The 18,788-nt window shown below is 39.0% G+C and overlaps 1 protein-coding gene across 1 annotated transcript in view; it reads left to right on the top strand.

Annotated features, from left to right (window-relative positions):
• Positions 1 to 3,551: 3,551 nt before the first annotated feature.
• Positions 3,552 to 18,788, top strand: part of STMN2 (stathmin 2) — a 55,437-nt gene continuing 40,200 nt past the window's right edge. Inside the window, exon 1 of the mRNA XM_004047182.5 lies at positions 3,552 to 3,964. Within this exon, the coding sequence (XP_004047230.1) occupies positions 3,946 to 3,964 (19 nt within the window). The 5' untranslated portion in view covers positions 3,552 to 3,945. The remainder of the gene's footprint in view (positions 3,965 to 18,788) is intronic.

Genomic DNA, 18,788 nt, shown 5'->3' with positions numbered 1-18,788 from the left:
TGCTAATAAAGAACACTAACTCTCCCTCCTTGGAATGACTTTCCTTTTGAATAAACCATATTAGACAGTTCTATTAAAGGACATATGATCCTTTTTATTTTTCATTAATCTATAAGAATTTAAACATGGCAAAATAATCAAAATGTTAAAAAGTCAACTATTTTTTCATGTGTGATTATTTTAGATGCATCTCTAAATATCTTCAGCTATAACTACTTTATGTCCTAAATTTCTAAACATCTAAAAAAATTCAATGGATTTTATCTCTCATACTTCTTTTGTAATCACCTGAGGTCAGATCAAAACAATTAATTTGACCTTAACAATGTTTCTCTTATCTCACTAACTTTTAATAATTACTTTAGGATTCTTTCCCAGGCACTTGATTATGAATAGCAGAAAATCATATGACTGTGTTAGATGGCATCAGCTAATCCTCCAAAGCAACTGCTTCTCTCTGGTTCGGAAAGAAATCAACACCTCAGGCCTCCTCACAGAGATAATACACAATAGGCTATAACCCACAATAATTAAAATTTCTGTTAGCAAGTCTGTGATTTCCACAGCTCCAGCTTACTGCTGTTAAAGAAAACAAAAATTAACAAGGGCCATCTACTATTGTGAGCTCTACTCATTTAGGTTCTTTGGGAATACGGCAGGATATAAATAAATAAACATTGGTAAACAGCCTAATACCTGCTCCCAACACAAGCTAAGCAAAGGAGGTTAGAAGTGTCAATATGGTTTCACTGGATTCATCCATTTTGAATCATTTTCAACAGTGTATTATTTATTATTTCACAAATTGTTTTTAACTGTCTACCACGTGAATCATGAAACCAACCACTAGGAAGGGTATAAAGATATACACTATTCATTCTCTACCTTTCAAAGGTTTAAATGTATTGGAAACACTAAATATAGTCATAGTACTTAAAATTATTATATATCCATGATGGCTTAGACAGTTCATACATGATAACCCTTCAGTCTACCCAAATCCCCACACGACAGATACTGGTTGTCCTTAGTTTATACTGTGCAAATGTAGTACCTATTCTTTGAGTGTCCACCCATTCCCATCAAAACCATTTGCTTCAGGAAAAGCTGATCTCACCTCCAGACCTCTAGGGCCAACTCTATCTATATGGTTAGACGAAACAGCAAATGCACTTTTATTATTAGTGCCAGTTTGGGTTATTTTTTCAAATTTTTGCAACAAAATGTGATCCACAATACACAAGATCATATTCACTCCCCCAAATTAATATTTTCTTAAAGAGATGGGTGTTATATTTTCCTTCACTTTCTATTTTTCGGACATTAAGGAGAAGCTTGGCTGGCATCACAAAAGCCTGAAACATCATCAAATAAATATTTGTTGAATAAATTAGCTGAACAAATGAATAAGTGAATAGCATACTGAATATGAAATAATTTTTCTGTTCATATTTCACCCTTACTTTCCCATGTGAATATGCATGATAGCATATTGTAATGATAAAAGAAAACAAAAAACAATTTGATAGTGGCACAGCTCTTTGAATTTATTTGTTTTTTCTTAGCTGATTGACAATTTTGCCTACTATCTTTTTATTCTATGGTAAATCATATTGACCTACTCTCTTCCCTGTTTGACATTATTTAAAAATCATTCATAACTGAAGTTAGGTGGCTAACACCTAGACAATCGGAAATAGAAAAGAGTCACATATGTGACCCTTAGGACAGTAGAATGAGTGTTTTGTTTTCCTCATAGTCATCAAAAGTGCAATCGATTTCATTCAGCAGCCAACTGCAGTTGTTAAAGACACCAATGCCATGACTTAGGGCCCTTGTTCTCCAAGGAAGCTGAAGAATGTGTAGAGATGACACACAGCCTGAGGGGAAAGGGTGTGGCGGGGAGAAGAGAAATACTTTGAAAATATTAGTCACACAGACATGCTGAAGATCCTTCACCTCATGAGTGATAACTACTCCAGTGAGAGGTGATTAACTGTTACATTTAAAGTGGGAAATGCCTATATATAGAGAGAAAATGGTTATTTATTTCCAGACCCTGCCAACTTCCATATTGCTCTCTTGCTGTGTCATAGTCACAGACCTGTTCAAAGACAGGAACTATAATTTCTAATCTTCCTGTTCAAGAAATAATTTTATTGATCTCCACTTCATCTTTTATTTTCCCCATGATTCAGCAGGTCAAAACTGTTCCAGTTCCAGTAGCATCCTATCATTCAGCAAAATGTCCATGAGGTTAAAATGTCTTACAAGTTAATAGGAGGTGAAGAAATTTATTTCAGCACCAAGGAGAGTACCCTGCTATTTTCAATTGGTTTTATGTATTTGAAACTGTGTATTGTTCCTGAGGATAGAAAAAAAAATTGAAATGTGATTGGGCAGAAAGCTGCTAAAAACCTATTTTAATAAGAAGAAAAAAATAAATTCATTTTTCTGAAATTAAAAACTTGCCAGGGTTTCATACCTGTTCGTGATTGCAACAATGTGCTCTTCTTTCGGCTTTCAAATATGTCGGAATTAGCAATTCTTTGCCTATTTTTCTAATATTAAAACCAGTTTCTGCATGGAATTAGATTGGCTCAATAAAGTCACAGAAGAGTTAAATTAGCAGTAATTAAAAACTTCATGCAGCAACTCCTAAACTTTTTCCCACCATTTTCAGAGCTGTGCACATGGTAAATGCTCAATACATATTTAAGTCAAGTGAAAGAGAACAAATGAATGACTGGCATCCATTAAGTGAGAAGGAGGAACTAATAAATGCCTTGTTTGTAATGAAAGTCATTTTTTGCAACTAGTCTCAAAGATCCTCACATACGACATTGCTCAATCCGAAACTTGAACACAGCCTTCCTGGGCCTACATAAATGTAGTCTCTCTGGATCTCAGAAAAATAATGACCCAGACCACACCTTTCATCTCTTCTAAGCTTTCCATGTAAAGCATTCTCCTTAGAGCCCTGGAAAGGTTACTAAAATTTTGACCCACTTAATCCTACACCTTCAGGGCAACATGGCATTCACCTGTGGTTTCCTTAATGCCCAAACCAGCCAGCCAACCTGTTTTCTGCCGTGTTAACAAATGGACAGGACACAGGCGCCAGAGGTTAAACTTTCTTCCTCTTCCCCCATGTCCCCAGGTGGACCATAATTACCCTCCCTATTCCCAAGCAACCGGGTAGCCCCTTCCTCTGTGCCAAGGGAAGAAAACACCATGCTTCCCTCTCCTGAGAGACCTTCAAGAGTTTAGAGACGCCTAAGTCCAGCTGTGCTAAAAGATAAAGGACAATAATGCAAGTCTGCTCTGAGCTGCCACCATAGCCAGACATAGGGTAGCCCTGAAAGACTAGAACCAAGGACAGAGCCAAAGGTGAAAGAAAATATGAAAAAGTGAAAACACAGTATTTAAACAGAATTTTCCAACAGCCTGCATATAGTGAGGACTTCTCAAGCTTCTGAATCCTTTTCCATTGAATTGTGCAATGGCACATGTATGAGCAAAGTCAAGCCTCCTGGCTCCCAGGTAGGCACAGCCCAGTTCTTAGCTCCTAGGAAGCTTCAGGGCTTAAAGCGCCACTCTACTTGGACTGTACTATCAGGCCCCCAAAATGGGGGGAGCCGCCAGGGAAGGACTGATTTCCATTTCAAACTGCATTCTGGTACTTTGTACTCCAGCACCATTGGCCGATCAATATTTAATGCTTGGAGATTCTGACTCTGCGGGAGTCATGTCAGGGGACCTTGGGAGCCAATCTGCTTGAGCTTCTGAGTGATAATTATTCATGGGCTCCTGCCTCTTGCTCTTTCTCTAGCACGGTCCCACTCTGCAGACTCAGTGCCTTATTCAGTCTTCTCTCTCGCTCTCTCCGCTGCTGTAGCCGGACCCTTTGCCTTCGCCACTGCTCAGCGTCTGCACATCCCTACAATGGCTAAAACAGCAATGGGTAAGGCACTGCGCCTCGTTCTCCGTCGGCTCTACCTGGAGCCCACCTCTCACCTCCTCTCTTGAGCTCTAGAAGCATTCAGAGATATTTTATAAAGAAAAAGACGTTAATGGTAACACAGGACCAGGAAGGACAGGGCAGTTCTGGGGGAGGTGGGAGGGCAGAGAAGAGGTCTATGAAAATCTAAAGCGAAGAATTTCTTTTAAAAGGTAGAAGCAGGTAAGTTGCCCTCCTATGGGTAGAGAATTTATTCTGTTTCCATATTTAAAATTAGGACTCAGTCGTGAGGGGAGGAAGCGACCTTAACTGTTTGCCTTAAATGGGCTTAAGGGACATTTTGGAAAGTGCTTTATAACGACCTTTTTTTTTTATTTCTTCTCTAGTTTAAGAAGAAAATAGGAAAGGGGAAAAGGGAAGGTGGGAGAAAGGAAAAAGAAAATTGCAAAGTCAAAGCGGTCCCATCCCGCTGTTTGAAAGATGGGTGGAGACGGGGGGAGGGGATGGAGAGAATTGGGCACATTTTACGGTATTGTCTCGCCGGAGAAACCGCTAGTCCTGGGGTGCGGTGCAGGGAGGTAAGACGGCGGGGGACAGGGTGGGGGTAGGACCTCCGCTCCTTTGTTTTAGGGCAAGGGAGGGGAAGGAGAGAGGAAGTCGCGGAGGGCGTGGAGGGCGCGGGTGGGCAGCTGCAGGGGCGGGGAAGCGCGCGGCAGGGAGGGGTGGAGGGACAGTGGCTTCGAAGGCGCTGGGGTGGGGTTTCTTTGTGTGCGGACCAGCGGTCCCGGGGGGAGGCACCTGCAGCGCTGGGCGCACAATGCGGACAGCCCCACCCAGTGCGGAACCGCGCAGCCCCGCCCCCCGCCCGGTGCTGCATCTTCATTCGAAAGGGGGTCGGGTGGGGAGCGCAGCGTGACACCCAGGAGCCCAGCCCTGCGGGGACAGCGGCGCCACGCCCCGCGCTCCCAGCTCCCGACTCCCCGCCGCGGCTTCCAAGAGAGACCTGACCACTGACCCCGCCCTCCCCACGCTGGCCTCATTGTTCTGCTTTTAAGAGAGATGGGAAAAGTGGGTTAACATTTTTCTTTTCGGAAGCAAATTACATAGAGTGTTTAGACATAGACACAGATAAAGGGTTCTTTGAAGACCTTTGATCGTTTGCGGGAAAAGCTTCTAGAACCTAGACATGTGTATGTATAATAATAGAGATGACATGAAATCGTATATAAAGCAAAAGAGGTCAAAGTCTTAAGTTGAGCCACGCGAAATTTGCGTTTTGTGGATCAGACAGTGCCAAATATCGGCAATTTCATAAGCTCAGAGAGACAAGACAGTAGAGACACAGGATGACCGGAAAAGATTCTGGATTCAGGGCCTTCATCCGCAATTGGTCTTGTGCCTTGAGTGCCCACGGTTCTGGCGCTCAGTGGCCCCGGGGTGAAAAGGCAGGGTGGGGCCTGGGGTCCTGTGGCAGCTGGAAGCACTTGTCCCCCGGGACTTGGTTGCAGGATGCGGAGACAGGGAAAGCTGCCGAAAGGACTCCATCTGCGCGGCTCCGCCCTGCCCCACCCTCCCCGCGGAGCCGGGGAGACCTCAGGCTCCGAGACTGGCGAGGAAGAGGAATATGGGAGGGGCAGTTGAGCTGTATGCAGTCCTGGAACCTCTTTTTTCAGCCCCGCAGTCCACAACGGCCCGAGCACCCCTTGATGTGCGCAGACCCCCGGCGTGGCTCTCAGCCCCAGCACCGAGCCCCTCCCAGCCAAGCGGGTGGCTCTGCAGAAAAGCTGGCTCGAGCCCCGCCCGGCCACACAAAGGCGCGGCCCCACCCAGCCCGGGCGCGAGACCGCAGAGGTGACCCCCTTCCCAGGGATTCAGGGAGGGCTGTCTCTTCTCGCCCACCCACGGTCCGCGGAGCTCGGGGCTTTTTTTCCCCCAGCCCAAGCAAGCCCCCCGCCCACCCTCTGTTCTCTATGATTTTCCAGAATGGAGACCCCGCGAGGGGCTTCTCTAAGGGAGACCCTCGCTCCTCCAGCGGGGCGCGGCTCGGCCCCACCCCTCCCAGCGGAGGCCCAGAGCCGCCTACCGCTGGCCGGGTGGGGGCGCACGTGGCGATTGGGTGCGTGGAGCGCAGCCAGCCCTGCAGAGCCCCGCGCCGCGCCCTGCGCTCCCCTCCCCGGAGCTGGGCGCTCGCCCCCGCGGTGCAGCCGGGGAGACCGGTTTCTGCGCAGTGTCCTGAGCTACCCCTGCTTTCCACAATTCGCAGTTCACTCGCACGTCCAGAAAGGTTCTGAGAATGGGTGGTGGGGGCGATCTCGCCTCGCTTTCTGCACCCCTCAGAAAGGTTTCCGCTGCAGGCTAGCGGCTGCAAACTCATCGTCATCATCAGTATTATTATCATTTCAAATCGTTGTTATTATTTAATGATTCAGTAGCCTTGTTTGTTCTCATTTGTTCAAAAGGGACGTGGATTGCTCTTGGTTAAGGATTAACCCTTGTTGCGTTCACTTTGCTTCCTCCTAATTGCCCACATCCCTTTCCCCCACAAAAAGGTAAATTTGTCTCCAGTTGTTCATTTTAAGTTATAAAGCAAATGTATTTTTGCTTCCTGCCAGGATTATGTATGTTCATGTGGCTAAGATACATGTGCAAGTGCTTGCTAAGAGCAGGGTTTGTGTGCCAACGATTGCTGGAAAATTCTCTGCAAAGAATTGTTTGTGGCTGCAATGGGTGAGAATACACATATATAATTGAGATGATCTTCAACATAAGGTTATATCTATAAATATATAAATATAGTTTATGCACAAAATTTTAAGTTTTTTCCCCTGAAACTGTTCTTCCAACTGCTGATTCTTGATACAGCCTCAATCCTACACAGATACATGGATCGTGAAACGGTAGCCGCCATCCAAATAAAAATCCCACCCCAAATATGACAAACGCAAGCATCCTTTCTGGCCATAATTTAACTGCATTTGCAAATCATGAAAAAAACACTACTTCTGCAGTATTAAAATAATAGATTTTGAAATTAATTCCAATTTCAAAGATAATTAATTATAGGGGCGAGTGCTTTTTTCCTGATTCATTAAACAATTATGTATTCAGCATGATTGTAAGAGGTGCATATAATATTCCCCATTATCTTTTCTAATGAAGTGGGCACCTTCTGAATGGATATATAAGTAACTAGAAATGAAAAGCTGAGGATTTGGTCAGGATTTCAGGATAAAACTGAAAGAAATGGCAGTAGTTTATCAATTAATCTCATGTATTTAGTTTATACCAGGTGAGTAAGCTGAGCCTGCAATAAACACTCTCTGACCCAGTGTAACACGTCGCAGGTAGCTAGAATGATAGGATAAATTAATAGACCTGGTGGTGTTTGTCTATGCACGTTAAAATTCTCTGAGAGAAAGTATATTTTAAAATGATAATTAAGATTGGACATTTGTGCTATTAAAATCTACAACTTTAGTCAAAATTCACAATGTTTTTTTTACAATAATGTGACTTACAGATTTGTAGTAAATTATTCTATTCTAAAAGAGAAATGAGTGTTTTTATTGTTACAGCTATTACCTCGTTAATATTTTTAGCAAACTTTTATTTGTTGCATTGAAAGCAGTTTTAATTACTTTGGGTTTTTATTTTTCAAATTACTAATAGATAGATGGTGGAATAAGCATTTGATCATTTGGCACAATATGACTTCCATCAAATAGCTCATACTCAGTGATTTAAAAATGCTACAAGAGGCTACAATTTACTCAGATTCAGGAAATGTCCTTTCAGAGTGCCATAAGGCTGATTCATATAATAAAATAGTTTTCTTCCCTATAATTTAAGATCAAATAGTTACTTAGTTCTGTGAATACCTAGCAGTAGCTATCAAACAGAATTTTAAAGTTAAATCTGTACAACTAACAATGAAGTGGAGGATGAATCGATACATATTGAATGGAAGACTTTGTCATTGATAAATTCAGGCCATCTTTAGGAAAATTCCGGATTTATCAATCACCATTATTTTTTACTTCAACTGAGTGTGACTGACCACATGCTCAGGCTACCTTGGTAGCTCATTGCTCACAGGAGGCTGAAAAAAGCTGGCCTCCGAGCAGGAGGAAGCTCACAGCACAAACCTAGGCCTGGGCGTGGCCACTGGGAGCTGCTGATAGCGAACCCCAGCTCACACCAGTTTCTTTTTTGGTCGTGGGAAGAAAAACACATATTATCCTGTTGTCACAAGATCTGTGACCTTATATGAAAAATGCTAGAATTTTTTCATTAAAAAAGAAAATACTGAACTAGCCAGTGACCCAGATGTTTTCAGAACCTAGACTGGTTCTGTCCATTGGAAAACCTCGGTGTCTGCATTAACTTTTCACCGCACTAGAGGGCAATCATGTTCTCTAAAAAAAGCAGATGATTGATGTAAACCTAGTTCCAAATATTAACTGTTTAATAAAATCTTTTCTTTTACCAGGAACATTCGAGTGTTTATTCAATAAGCTGATGCCATGCTTTACCCTAGTGGATGAACAGAGCTTGTACAATTTTCAAGGAGACAGGATGAAATGAGTGGTCATAATCTGAAAGTAGATACACGCCCTGGTTAATTATTCCCTGATGGTTTTACTTCTCAGTTTTATTACATTGTTATTATAATACCATTTATGTTACTTCTGAGATTTGGTAGTGGATAAATAGTAGAAAAATGTCAGTAGTAATAGCAAAATTATTTAGCAGCCGAATATTTTAATGCTTAAAAATAAAGGAATAAATTAAAGAAGATCATTGTTTACTTCTTCATCGATTGAAATGTGCCCCCTGTTCAGAGCACATCTGAATATCAGAGTCTCCACCTGCAGAGAATATGCAGCTTAGCGAGTAAAACAGGCAGGTATGTGATACTGAGGAGGTGTACCAAAAACTGACTGCTATTGTTTTTCCCATCTTCTAAGTCTGTCTTTCTTTTCCATTTAAAGATACCTTTTTAAATCTAATCCAATGTGATTTCAATCTAATTTTATCAGATTTCAACAATTATTGAGCATCTCCTTGTAGTGGTTTTCTGTTTATTAGAAAATCGATGTTAATTTTAATGAAGTAAGAAGAAATATATGTATAAACTAATTTTGGGTATCATCAAAAGTGGATTTTTTAAATATGCATTGATAGAATTATTTTTTGATTACATTTTATGTAATTCTAATCCATCTATAAAATATTTAATAGTGTCACATTACTGTGTTCCTCAAACTTTGATGTGCATATGAATTACCTTTGATTTTCATTAAAATGCAAATTCTGATTCAATACATCTGGCTTGAGGCAGACATTCTGTCTTCCGAACAAGCTCCCAGATGATGCTGATTCTGACCACTAAACACATCAGTTTTAGGGATATTAACTTGTAATATAGAGGTATCCCTCCTAGTAAGCTCTGATATTATGTCTTAACATTTTTAAATCCATGGTAATCTTTACAAAATATTTTACTTCCAAACTCATATACCTAGGGATTTTATTACTCTGGGAATTATGTGTTCTGCCCCATCACTCTCTCTTAATTGGATTTTTAAAATTATATTCATATTGCAGGACTCAGCAGAAGACCTTCGAGAGAAAGGTAGAAAATAAGAATTTGGCTCTCTGTGTGAGCATGTGTGCGTGTGTGCGAGAGAGAGAGACGGTCTGCCTAAGAAGAAATGAATGTGAATGCGGCTTGTGGCACAGTTGACAAGGATGATAAATCAGTAATGCAAGCTTACTATTATTTATGAATAGCAATACTGAAGAAATTAAAACAAAAGATTGCTGTCTCAATATATCTTATATTTATTATTTACCAAATTATTCTAAGAGTATTTCTTCCTGAATGCCATGTGAGAAAATTCTTAAGAATTTATTGAGTATGACTGTATATTTGAAAAGAGTGTTTTCTTCTGCTTATCTAAGCCAATAAAGGATCTTCATTATTCAATTCTAACTTTCTAAGGAAGTCAACCTACAGATCAGAAAGAGGATCTTCAAAGAATAGCATCAAAGACATAGTCAGGTCTCCCATGCAGTGACTGGCTGACAATGCAGCCATTACCACCTTTCTGGAAATATTATGCTGCAAAAATGATACAATACATGAAATATCTCAAATTAAAAAATATAACATTTCCCAAATAGGGCACTAAAAACATGATCCCAAACAAAACTAGCTTCAGGGTTTGCAGAATATACTGTTACTCAACACAAAGTTGGACTAAGTCTCAAAGTTGGCCATTCAGTTGTTGTTAACAGTTCATTTCAGGGTCTCTCAGAAGCTGGGAAACTTTCCATTTTTGCAATTTCTTGTACATTGAAGGAAAGGAAGACACACTAAGACAGCATTACAAAAGTAATTCATGTTTTAAATGTTTAATTCTGGCAGTCGGGCGGGGCTATCTGTATAACCTCATTTGGAGATGACAAAAATCTAAACTTGAGGGCTTCGAGCCAATAAGTCTTCCTAACTATTTCTTTATTCAAACATTTTCCCTCAATGGTGCTTTCTTTCAACTGTTTTTGTGGTGTATTCATAAATTCCAGATTCTCTATGGGAAGTAACTTTTGTTGATTGATTTAACCCTTGTATAGCACATATAACATGCAAGGCATTGTTCTAAGAACTTTCCACATATTAACTGTGTTAATCACTTAATAATCCTAAGAAGTAGGTTCTATTACAGATATGGAAACTGAGGCACAGAAAGTTGAAGTATCTTACTCAAGGTCACACAGTTAGTCAGATCCAGAATTTGGGCCCAGGCCATCTGGCTTCGGAATCCATCTTTCACCGATTCCTGCTAGTCTCATATCTGTTCCATGTTAAAGGTGAGCTCCCATTGCAGAGGTCACACCTGTGATATCACCATTTTATTTAAACAGACCAGAAATGGTCTTCTCCTTTCTGATCACAGACTCACCTTGAAGAGAAAATACTTCCAAATTGATGCCTAGTTTTAATAGCTTACCTGGGGCTTATTCAAATAATTGCCATGATTTAGGCTTTGGGAGAAAGAGAGCTATGAGGCCGTGTGGGTTGTAACGTATGAGACACATGGCGTTCTGCAGGCTCAGCACAGCATCGATTTCTGGTGTGAACACACTCTGATGACCAGTTCCAGAAATAACGTTGACTTAATCTCCTCAGTCCCATCATGGTTAGCACATTTCAAAATGCCTCCTTAACTACTTCCATAGGCCAGAGATATTTAGTTTTAACATTTTGTTGAATAAAATAAATTTACACATTCACATTTAATATAACTATTAGATGTTATTTCAAGATTCTCTTCATATTACCATCAAAGCAGGCAGGCAGGCAGGAGAGAACTGTAGGAAGGTTTTGAATCCCTTGTGAAACATTTTTAATTATCTTTTAATAAAGGAATCAGGCCCTGTCATTTGTCAAGGAGACATTTGCAGTAGTAAAGCTTGTGTTTATAATATCCATTTTTATTAGTCATGATTAAAGATAACATTTGTGTACATTTGTTCTCACAAAACACTTATGTGAATGTAAAGGTTAATTAATGCATTTCAGCCATCATTTTGCTAGTCATGTGGAAATATAGCTTCTTTAGGAATTGTACTTAGAGTAGGAGCCACATATTATACTATAAAACCATAACAAAAATATTTTAAGTTTTTTCTCACTTGTTGTTGACCTCCAGAGTAAAATATTTAATACTCTGGAAAGTTATATATTTCAAAATTTATTTTATGGCAAGAAATAGATAATTACAGTTCTCATAGAGCACATTTAAAATAATTTATTTTTATAGGGCAAAAATATTGCCTAGGACTGAATGATTTTTTTTTTTACAAAGATTGTAAAGCAACACCTGTAAGAGTGCCCATTTAGCAGTTATTCTTCTGGAATAACTGTATTGTGGATGTTGGAGTTCGTACACTATCCATTAGTACAAGTACCCAATATAACAATAGATCATCAGGATAATAAATCTGTCCATCTTTTAGTTGTATGTCTTTATATCAGGATAAAGAGAATTGAGTGAAATTTATCTAAACCTAGTCCCACAAATACTTTTACAAGAGAGCATGTTAAAGTGTAAATTAAATTTTTATTAGCATTCTACTCTGTCTTTGGAAGTTTTTTTTCCTTACAAAATGCAGCCATAAAGTTTAACTTCCATTAACAAAGCTGCTCACAGTAAACCTATTATAATAATAGTTTTCCAGTTTGGACTTCCTAGTGAGGAGCAACCTAACTCACACGAAACAACCCCAACTTATAATATATTGACTGCTACAAAACTGAGACCAGAAAATCCCATCAAGATGGTACTGTTATCATTTCCAGACTCTCAGGGGAAGAACATTAATCATCTCAGGCACTTTTAGGATAGACTTATTGCAGCCTCCCTGGGAACTCTGCTTCAGAACATAATTATTTTTATTAATGCAGAGTTACTTTTTATTTCCAACAAAAATATCTATTGTTATTATTTAAGTCTTACAGCTTTATCTGAGAAATTCCAATTAGCACCCTTCTCATAATAATTATTCAAACACATGAAAAATTACCAAAGTTGTTCTAGTCTTTTGATGACATATTACATGATCCTGCACTCTTGTCACTTTAAAAATTATCTTTTTATTATATTTCTGATGATTTTTTTCTTAGTTTTTAAAAAGGAGCAGGCAAGCATAGAAGACTAAAAAATGTTCAAAAGAAAAATTAAATCACATGATCTATCTATATGGGACCTTGTCATTTTTAGAAAACATTCACCTGCTTCATCCTTTTGAATCTTCATATAATCCCTCTGAGATGGGCATAGTATACAAGTTGTCTTATTTAAAGATTGGTAAATTTAAGCTCAAATAATTTATTCAGTGGCAAGCCTTAGAGGCAGACTCGGAACACAGGTCTAATATATATTATATATATATTATAACATATAATATATGTATTACATATAATAAAGTTGTGTATATTATTTACCTATCATAAAATATTTATATGTAATATATAAATATGTTATATATCATGTATGTGCCTCTTTCATACATATATACACAGTCACGCAAAATAAGGTTTAGCACTCCCTCCACTGTCCTGTAATAAAACATGCACAGTGAGAATAGTCATACACGAGGCATATTTGTCTTCAGTTTAAAGTCATTGATAGTGTCACTAACTAAAGTAAAATAGATTGGAGCACCAACTTTGTTCTGAAGCCTGTGCTAGTTATTATGAGAACAAAAATAAAAATGTTCCTCACCCTTGGTGGATTTAGTCTTTTGCAGAAAAATAGATCCTGTACATGTCAAAAAGTTCAATAGTAATAATGGTAATTTATAACTATAAATGGAAGTCACCATCTCACAATTTCACCATCTTAACAATTTTATTAAACTGCCCTACAATATTACAAGATAGTACATAATGATACACTAGTAACATCAACTAGGAAGTACTAAGATCCACCAAAAGGCTGAAAATTTTAAATATTTAATGAGCCCATCAACCAATCTGGCCAGAGAATTCTTTAATTAAGATGCTTCCCAAATTTTACTGAGAATCAGCAGCGTTTGAGGAGCTAGCCTCCACCCCCAGAGGTTCTCACTCTATAGGTCTGAAGCAGGTCCCATGGATTTGCATTTCTAACAAGCTCCCAGGTGGTGCTGATGAGGCTGATTCAGAACCACACTTGGAGTAGACCTAAAACAGCAGTGACCTGTAGGGTCCCCAGGCAGCAGGCCAGGACAGCATGTGAGTTACGTCCTCTGTGGAGCTCTGCAACAAGGCGTCAAGAGGTCAGAGTCTAAGTCCCCATCAGCTCTGCCCTTCTCCACCAGTGCTGCTGGTGCTGCATGGAAGGAAGAGCCCAGAAGGGATTCTGAATTTCAGTCTTTACTCTTGCTGACGCACCTTGGTCAGGTCAATTTTCCTCTTTGTTCCTTTAATTCAGCATCTGTAAAATAGCCATGTGAACTGCCTTGTCCATATCAGAGGGTCTTTTTCAGACTCAAGGAAAAAAACATGAAAGTGGTTAGTGTCTGTCAAGTAGTATATAAACGCAAGAAGTTGAGTTTTTAAATTGTCATTAGATATAATATAAATACCCATGTGCATGCATTTAGAATGAGTAAAGAGGGAACAAGGAGCGCAATCAAAAACTGAGTCATTTGCTTTTTGAAAAATACTTTCTATGTAATGAAAAGTGAAATAAAATGTTAATTCAGTCCCTCTGACAACAGCATCAGACGTTTTGCAGTCCTTGTGATTAGAACCCACCTGGCCAGCCCTTCTTCCTCCTAAAGAAGAGCCTTCTTCTTCTTAAATGAAGGTTGGCTCAGAAGAAGCAATTAACTCATTCAAAGTTTTATTACAGTCAGTCCACATCCAACTTTTCCCCAACTCAATCTGCTTTAAGGGAAGGATGGTAAGTGGTGGCCCAAGATGGCAACCATCAAGCTTAGAGAATCTCTGGAAGCAGGGGTGTCCCCAGCAAGTAGACACTGAAAATATGAGAGGGCTGATAAGCCAGAGATAAAACTCAGTACTTACTTTGCTTCTGGTCCATGTCTACCCCTTTCTTGGCACCACCTTGACACTCTACCCTCTGAGTCCACCTTCCTGAGATGGTACAAACTCTGCTTAGACAAAGCAGCCCATGTCCAAATGTGTTAAGGCTTAGTTTAAAGCTGCCTTCAAAAGTTAAAACAGAAGTGTAAAGCTCTGTGCAATTAAAAATAATCAACTTGTCTTGGAACTCAAACGAATGTAAAATCCTATGAAAATTAAAAAACAGTACCACAAGTTACCCCAAAAGTCCTTAGGTCAGTAACTGTTCCTGTTACAGGTAAGAGAGAGCTCTAGTGGATTAGAGGTGGGCATGGGTATCCAGTGGACATGATTTTGAACCATGCTCCACTACTCACTATCTGAGAATTCTTAAATTTATTAATCATTTCTATATTATAATTTTCTCAGTTATGAAATGGGAAAACAATACCTAAATCACATGGTTGTTAAGTAAGCAATTGATTGTTGAGCATTTGGTCATCAAAAATATTAATCCCCTTCCCTGATTCCCTAGATAAATGATGAAGATACTAAATAAAAATAATAAAAATTTAAAGTGAACATCTCAATTCTTATACTTTGTTAATTTCTACATGTATTACAAATCTACTAGAAATTACTTGGAATTGAGGAAATGATTACTGCTTAATAATTCTTTGTGGTAGAGGGAGAGTTGGTATCATATTTATGAGACAGCAGCCAATATAGTATATCTCAAAGGAAAAAAATCCATTCTACATAATGCCAGAATTTAATAGTTAAGCATTTTATCTAGGTCACAGCACAATAAGCAAGATGGATAATTAAAATAAAAGTATATTTCTCTTACATATATTTCTCATTTCATGTTTCCCTATCATATTTTATATCTTACCCTACTTCAAATTCATATATACCTTCAATAAAACTGAGCCTTCTTGCTTACCCAGGAAGTTTCATCATTCAGTAGAAATAAAAGATGACTTTACAAATATTAAAATACAAAAATCTACACTGAGGTCTTCTGAATGCCGGAAAAAGAATTATATCACACACACACGTACTTGCACACATGCATACACACACACAGAACCTCTCGTTCTTTCTTAACATCTTATCAATCCATCAGTTTCACTCCCACTCCATATCACCTGACTGTGCACAGTATCTCATTGCCACCTCCCAGTCTTCTCCCTGCCTGGCACCCTCCTGCTCTCCTGCTTCCACTTTAAACACCCTTCCTTCAGCTAGATCTTTTCTTTCAGGGATCCTCCAGTTGTTTTCTTATCTGGATCAATTTAGCCTTCCTCTTCTCCACCCATTAGTGGATAAGCACGACAAAGACACTAGAGTCAAATAATACAAACAGAATATACCTTAGATGAGTATGGTGACAAAAAGGATATGGATACTTAGAGTTTAGCACTATTCTCTCAGCCACTCAGGAAAGCAACGCCTTTACAATCAATAGTGTTTCAGGTACCAATCAATAATCTGTTATTGCTATTTTTAAAATCTATAAGGTATCAGTAAAATGTAATTACTAGAACAACAAAGATATCTTGTGAAATCAAATTAGTATTCATCTAGCAACTGAGTACAAAGGTTTAAGGGAGGATAACTGCCAATACCAAAATATTTTAAGCATTTTGTTTTGCCTCCTAAATATCAAATCATGTAAATGTGTGGTACATAAATTAGGAATTATATTTATGACATAGCTGCAGACATATTAAGAGAAATATGTGCTTATATTTACAAGTATAGTACAGTTCTTTTTCATATTAGATACTGTTGATGATAATCTGCATATAAAAATGCTCAATATCTTTTCACATTTATAAGCCATAAAATACAGCTAATAAAATGTGTTTCTACTTTCTCATAAACATGGAATAGTGACAAACAAGGAGCTTTATATGAAAGCACCATTACAATTTAAACTCTCACAAGGTCATAATATATTGCACTAAGCAGAAGAGTTCAGCTTATTTAAAAAAAAAAAAAAATTCTAATGAGGTTCTGGAATGCAGAGCCAAAGCATAAAGGTGGAAATAAAAGAATTGCATGTCTTCTGAACTGACTTGGTTGATGATTTTTTTAAAAAAGGTTTTGTGTCTTCTGACTTGGTTGATGATTTTTTAAAAAAAGGTTTTGTGGTAGAACAAATAAGGTAAATGAAATTCAGTATTCAGGATGAAAAGTTTTTCTAATTTCAGGAACAACATTGAAGAAATATTGAACTAAGCAGCTTTTAAAGAATCAGATTCCATTTGTTGAAATTTTTCTGAGAATGAATTTTTTTAAGACAGTGTACACAGTTACAGTGTGTATTGGTTATGGATTGTGGCAAGCTATATTACAACTTACCCAAGATAAGAAATAAGGAGGCCGGGCACGGTGGCTCACACCTGTAATCCCAGCACTTTGGGTGGCCGAGGTGGGCAGATCACGAGGTCAGGAGATCGAGACCATCCTGGCTAACACGGTGAAACCCCGTCTCTACTAAAAGTACAAAAAATTAGCTGGGTGTGGTGGTGGGCGCCTGTAGTCCCAGCTACTCGGGAGGCTGAGGCAGGAGAATGGCATGAATCCGGGAGGGGGAGTTTGCAGTGAGCCGAGATTGTGCCACTGCACTCCAGCCTGGGCGACAGAGCGAGACTCTGTCTCAAACAAAAAAAAAAAAAAAAAGAAAGAAAGAAGGAAAAAAGTCACTTGAAAAGAATACTGGACTTTGTGTCCAGCTTGCGTAGCTGAAAAGAATAAAAACCTGTCCACTTAAACTCATTGCAAAAAGAAGATGTCACTCCTACAAATAGCAAAGAGTCATGAAATTATTCTATCCAGAAAACTATACATTTCATCCCTTTGGATAAATTTTAGAAGTGAACTATGAATACATACGGTGAGGATAGCCAGCTAAGAAGTCAAGAAGAATTTCTCAAATTTGCTGCTCAGAAAGATCATACTCTCCACAAAACAAATAATAGCAGGCTTTCCAAGTCAACCTTGAATCCAGCTTTCCTTGATCTTTCCTTCTTGTGAACTTTCACTAGTTTACTATCTAACAATGAATTTGACGATAGCCACATACCATCTTATAGCAATATTTGTTATCATATCCCTTGTTATTTATCATTCACCTGCTCTGCTTGAGCCAGCTACAAGTCACATGTCCCACGCACTTTTTCCTATTTGATTTTTACAGCACTTTGAGACATGTCTCATTATTCCTACTTGACAGGAAAGAAGCCATGGAAAATTGAGTGACTTGCTCCTGATCACAAATGCTGGCCAAGGAAGATTAGAGTTTCAAATCTAATGCTCTTTCCACTGCACTCTAGATTCCTCATTTTGAACTATTTTTTTATTTTTTGCACTATAGACTTTTTTCCACATTTTGAACTGTTTTTTTATTTTTTGCACTATAGACTTTTCTCTTATACCCAACTATATTGATGACTTCTTTTAGGCTAGAAACTTGTTTCACTTACTTTCCCTTTCTTCAGATTGCTGGAATATTGGCCAACATGTATTGGGTACTTACTCAGTCAAGTACTGTGATTGTGCCAAGTATCTTATAGGAGGATTATCATCCTCATTTTTACAGGTGAGAAAGGAAAGGAGGTAAAGTCACACACAGCCAACAAAAATGGTAGCACCAGGATTTGAAACAAATCAGTCTGACCCAAGTTGACTTTGTTAACCACTGTATGCATAGTCTTCTTAGACATAGTAAGAGCTCTAATTGTGTGTGGTGATTTGATTATTATGACAAAGTAAGTAAGGGAAGCAGGGAGAATTATAAGAAATAAGGCTCCACAACACTTGGCTATAGCAAAGCCCCTTAAAACTTCAAAAGGTCACCCAAAGAATAAAGATCAGGCCGGGAGCAGTGGCTCACGCCTGTAATCCCAGCATTTTGGGAGGCCGAGGTGGGTGGATCACCTCAGTTCAGGAGTTCGAGACCAGCCTGGACAACATGGTGAAACCCTGTCTCTACTAAAAATACAAAAATTAGCTGGATGTAGTGGTTGCCGCCTGTAATCCCAGCTACTTGGGAGGCTGAGGCAGGGAGAATCGCTTGAACCCAGGAGGCGGAGGTTGCAGTGAGCCGAGATCATGCCACTGCACTCCAGCCTGGGCAACAAGAGCAAAAAACTCTGACTCAAAAAAATAAATACATCAATCAATAAAATAAAGATCAATTTGGAGAAATTAATGCTTATTAGCAATGTCTTGCACAGCACT

The sequence above is a fragment of the Gorilla gorilla genome, chromosome 7 (genome assembly GCF_029281585.2).
Source record: "Gorilla gorilla gorilla isolate KB3781 chromosome 7, NHGRI_mGorGor1-v2.1_pri, whole genome shotgun sequence".
NCBI lineage: Eukaryota > Metazoa > Chordata > Mammalia > Primates > Hominidae > Gorilla > Gorilla gorilla.
This window is presented reverse-complemented; position numbering and strand designations above follow the sequence as displayed.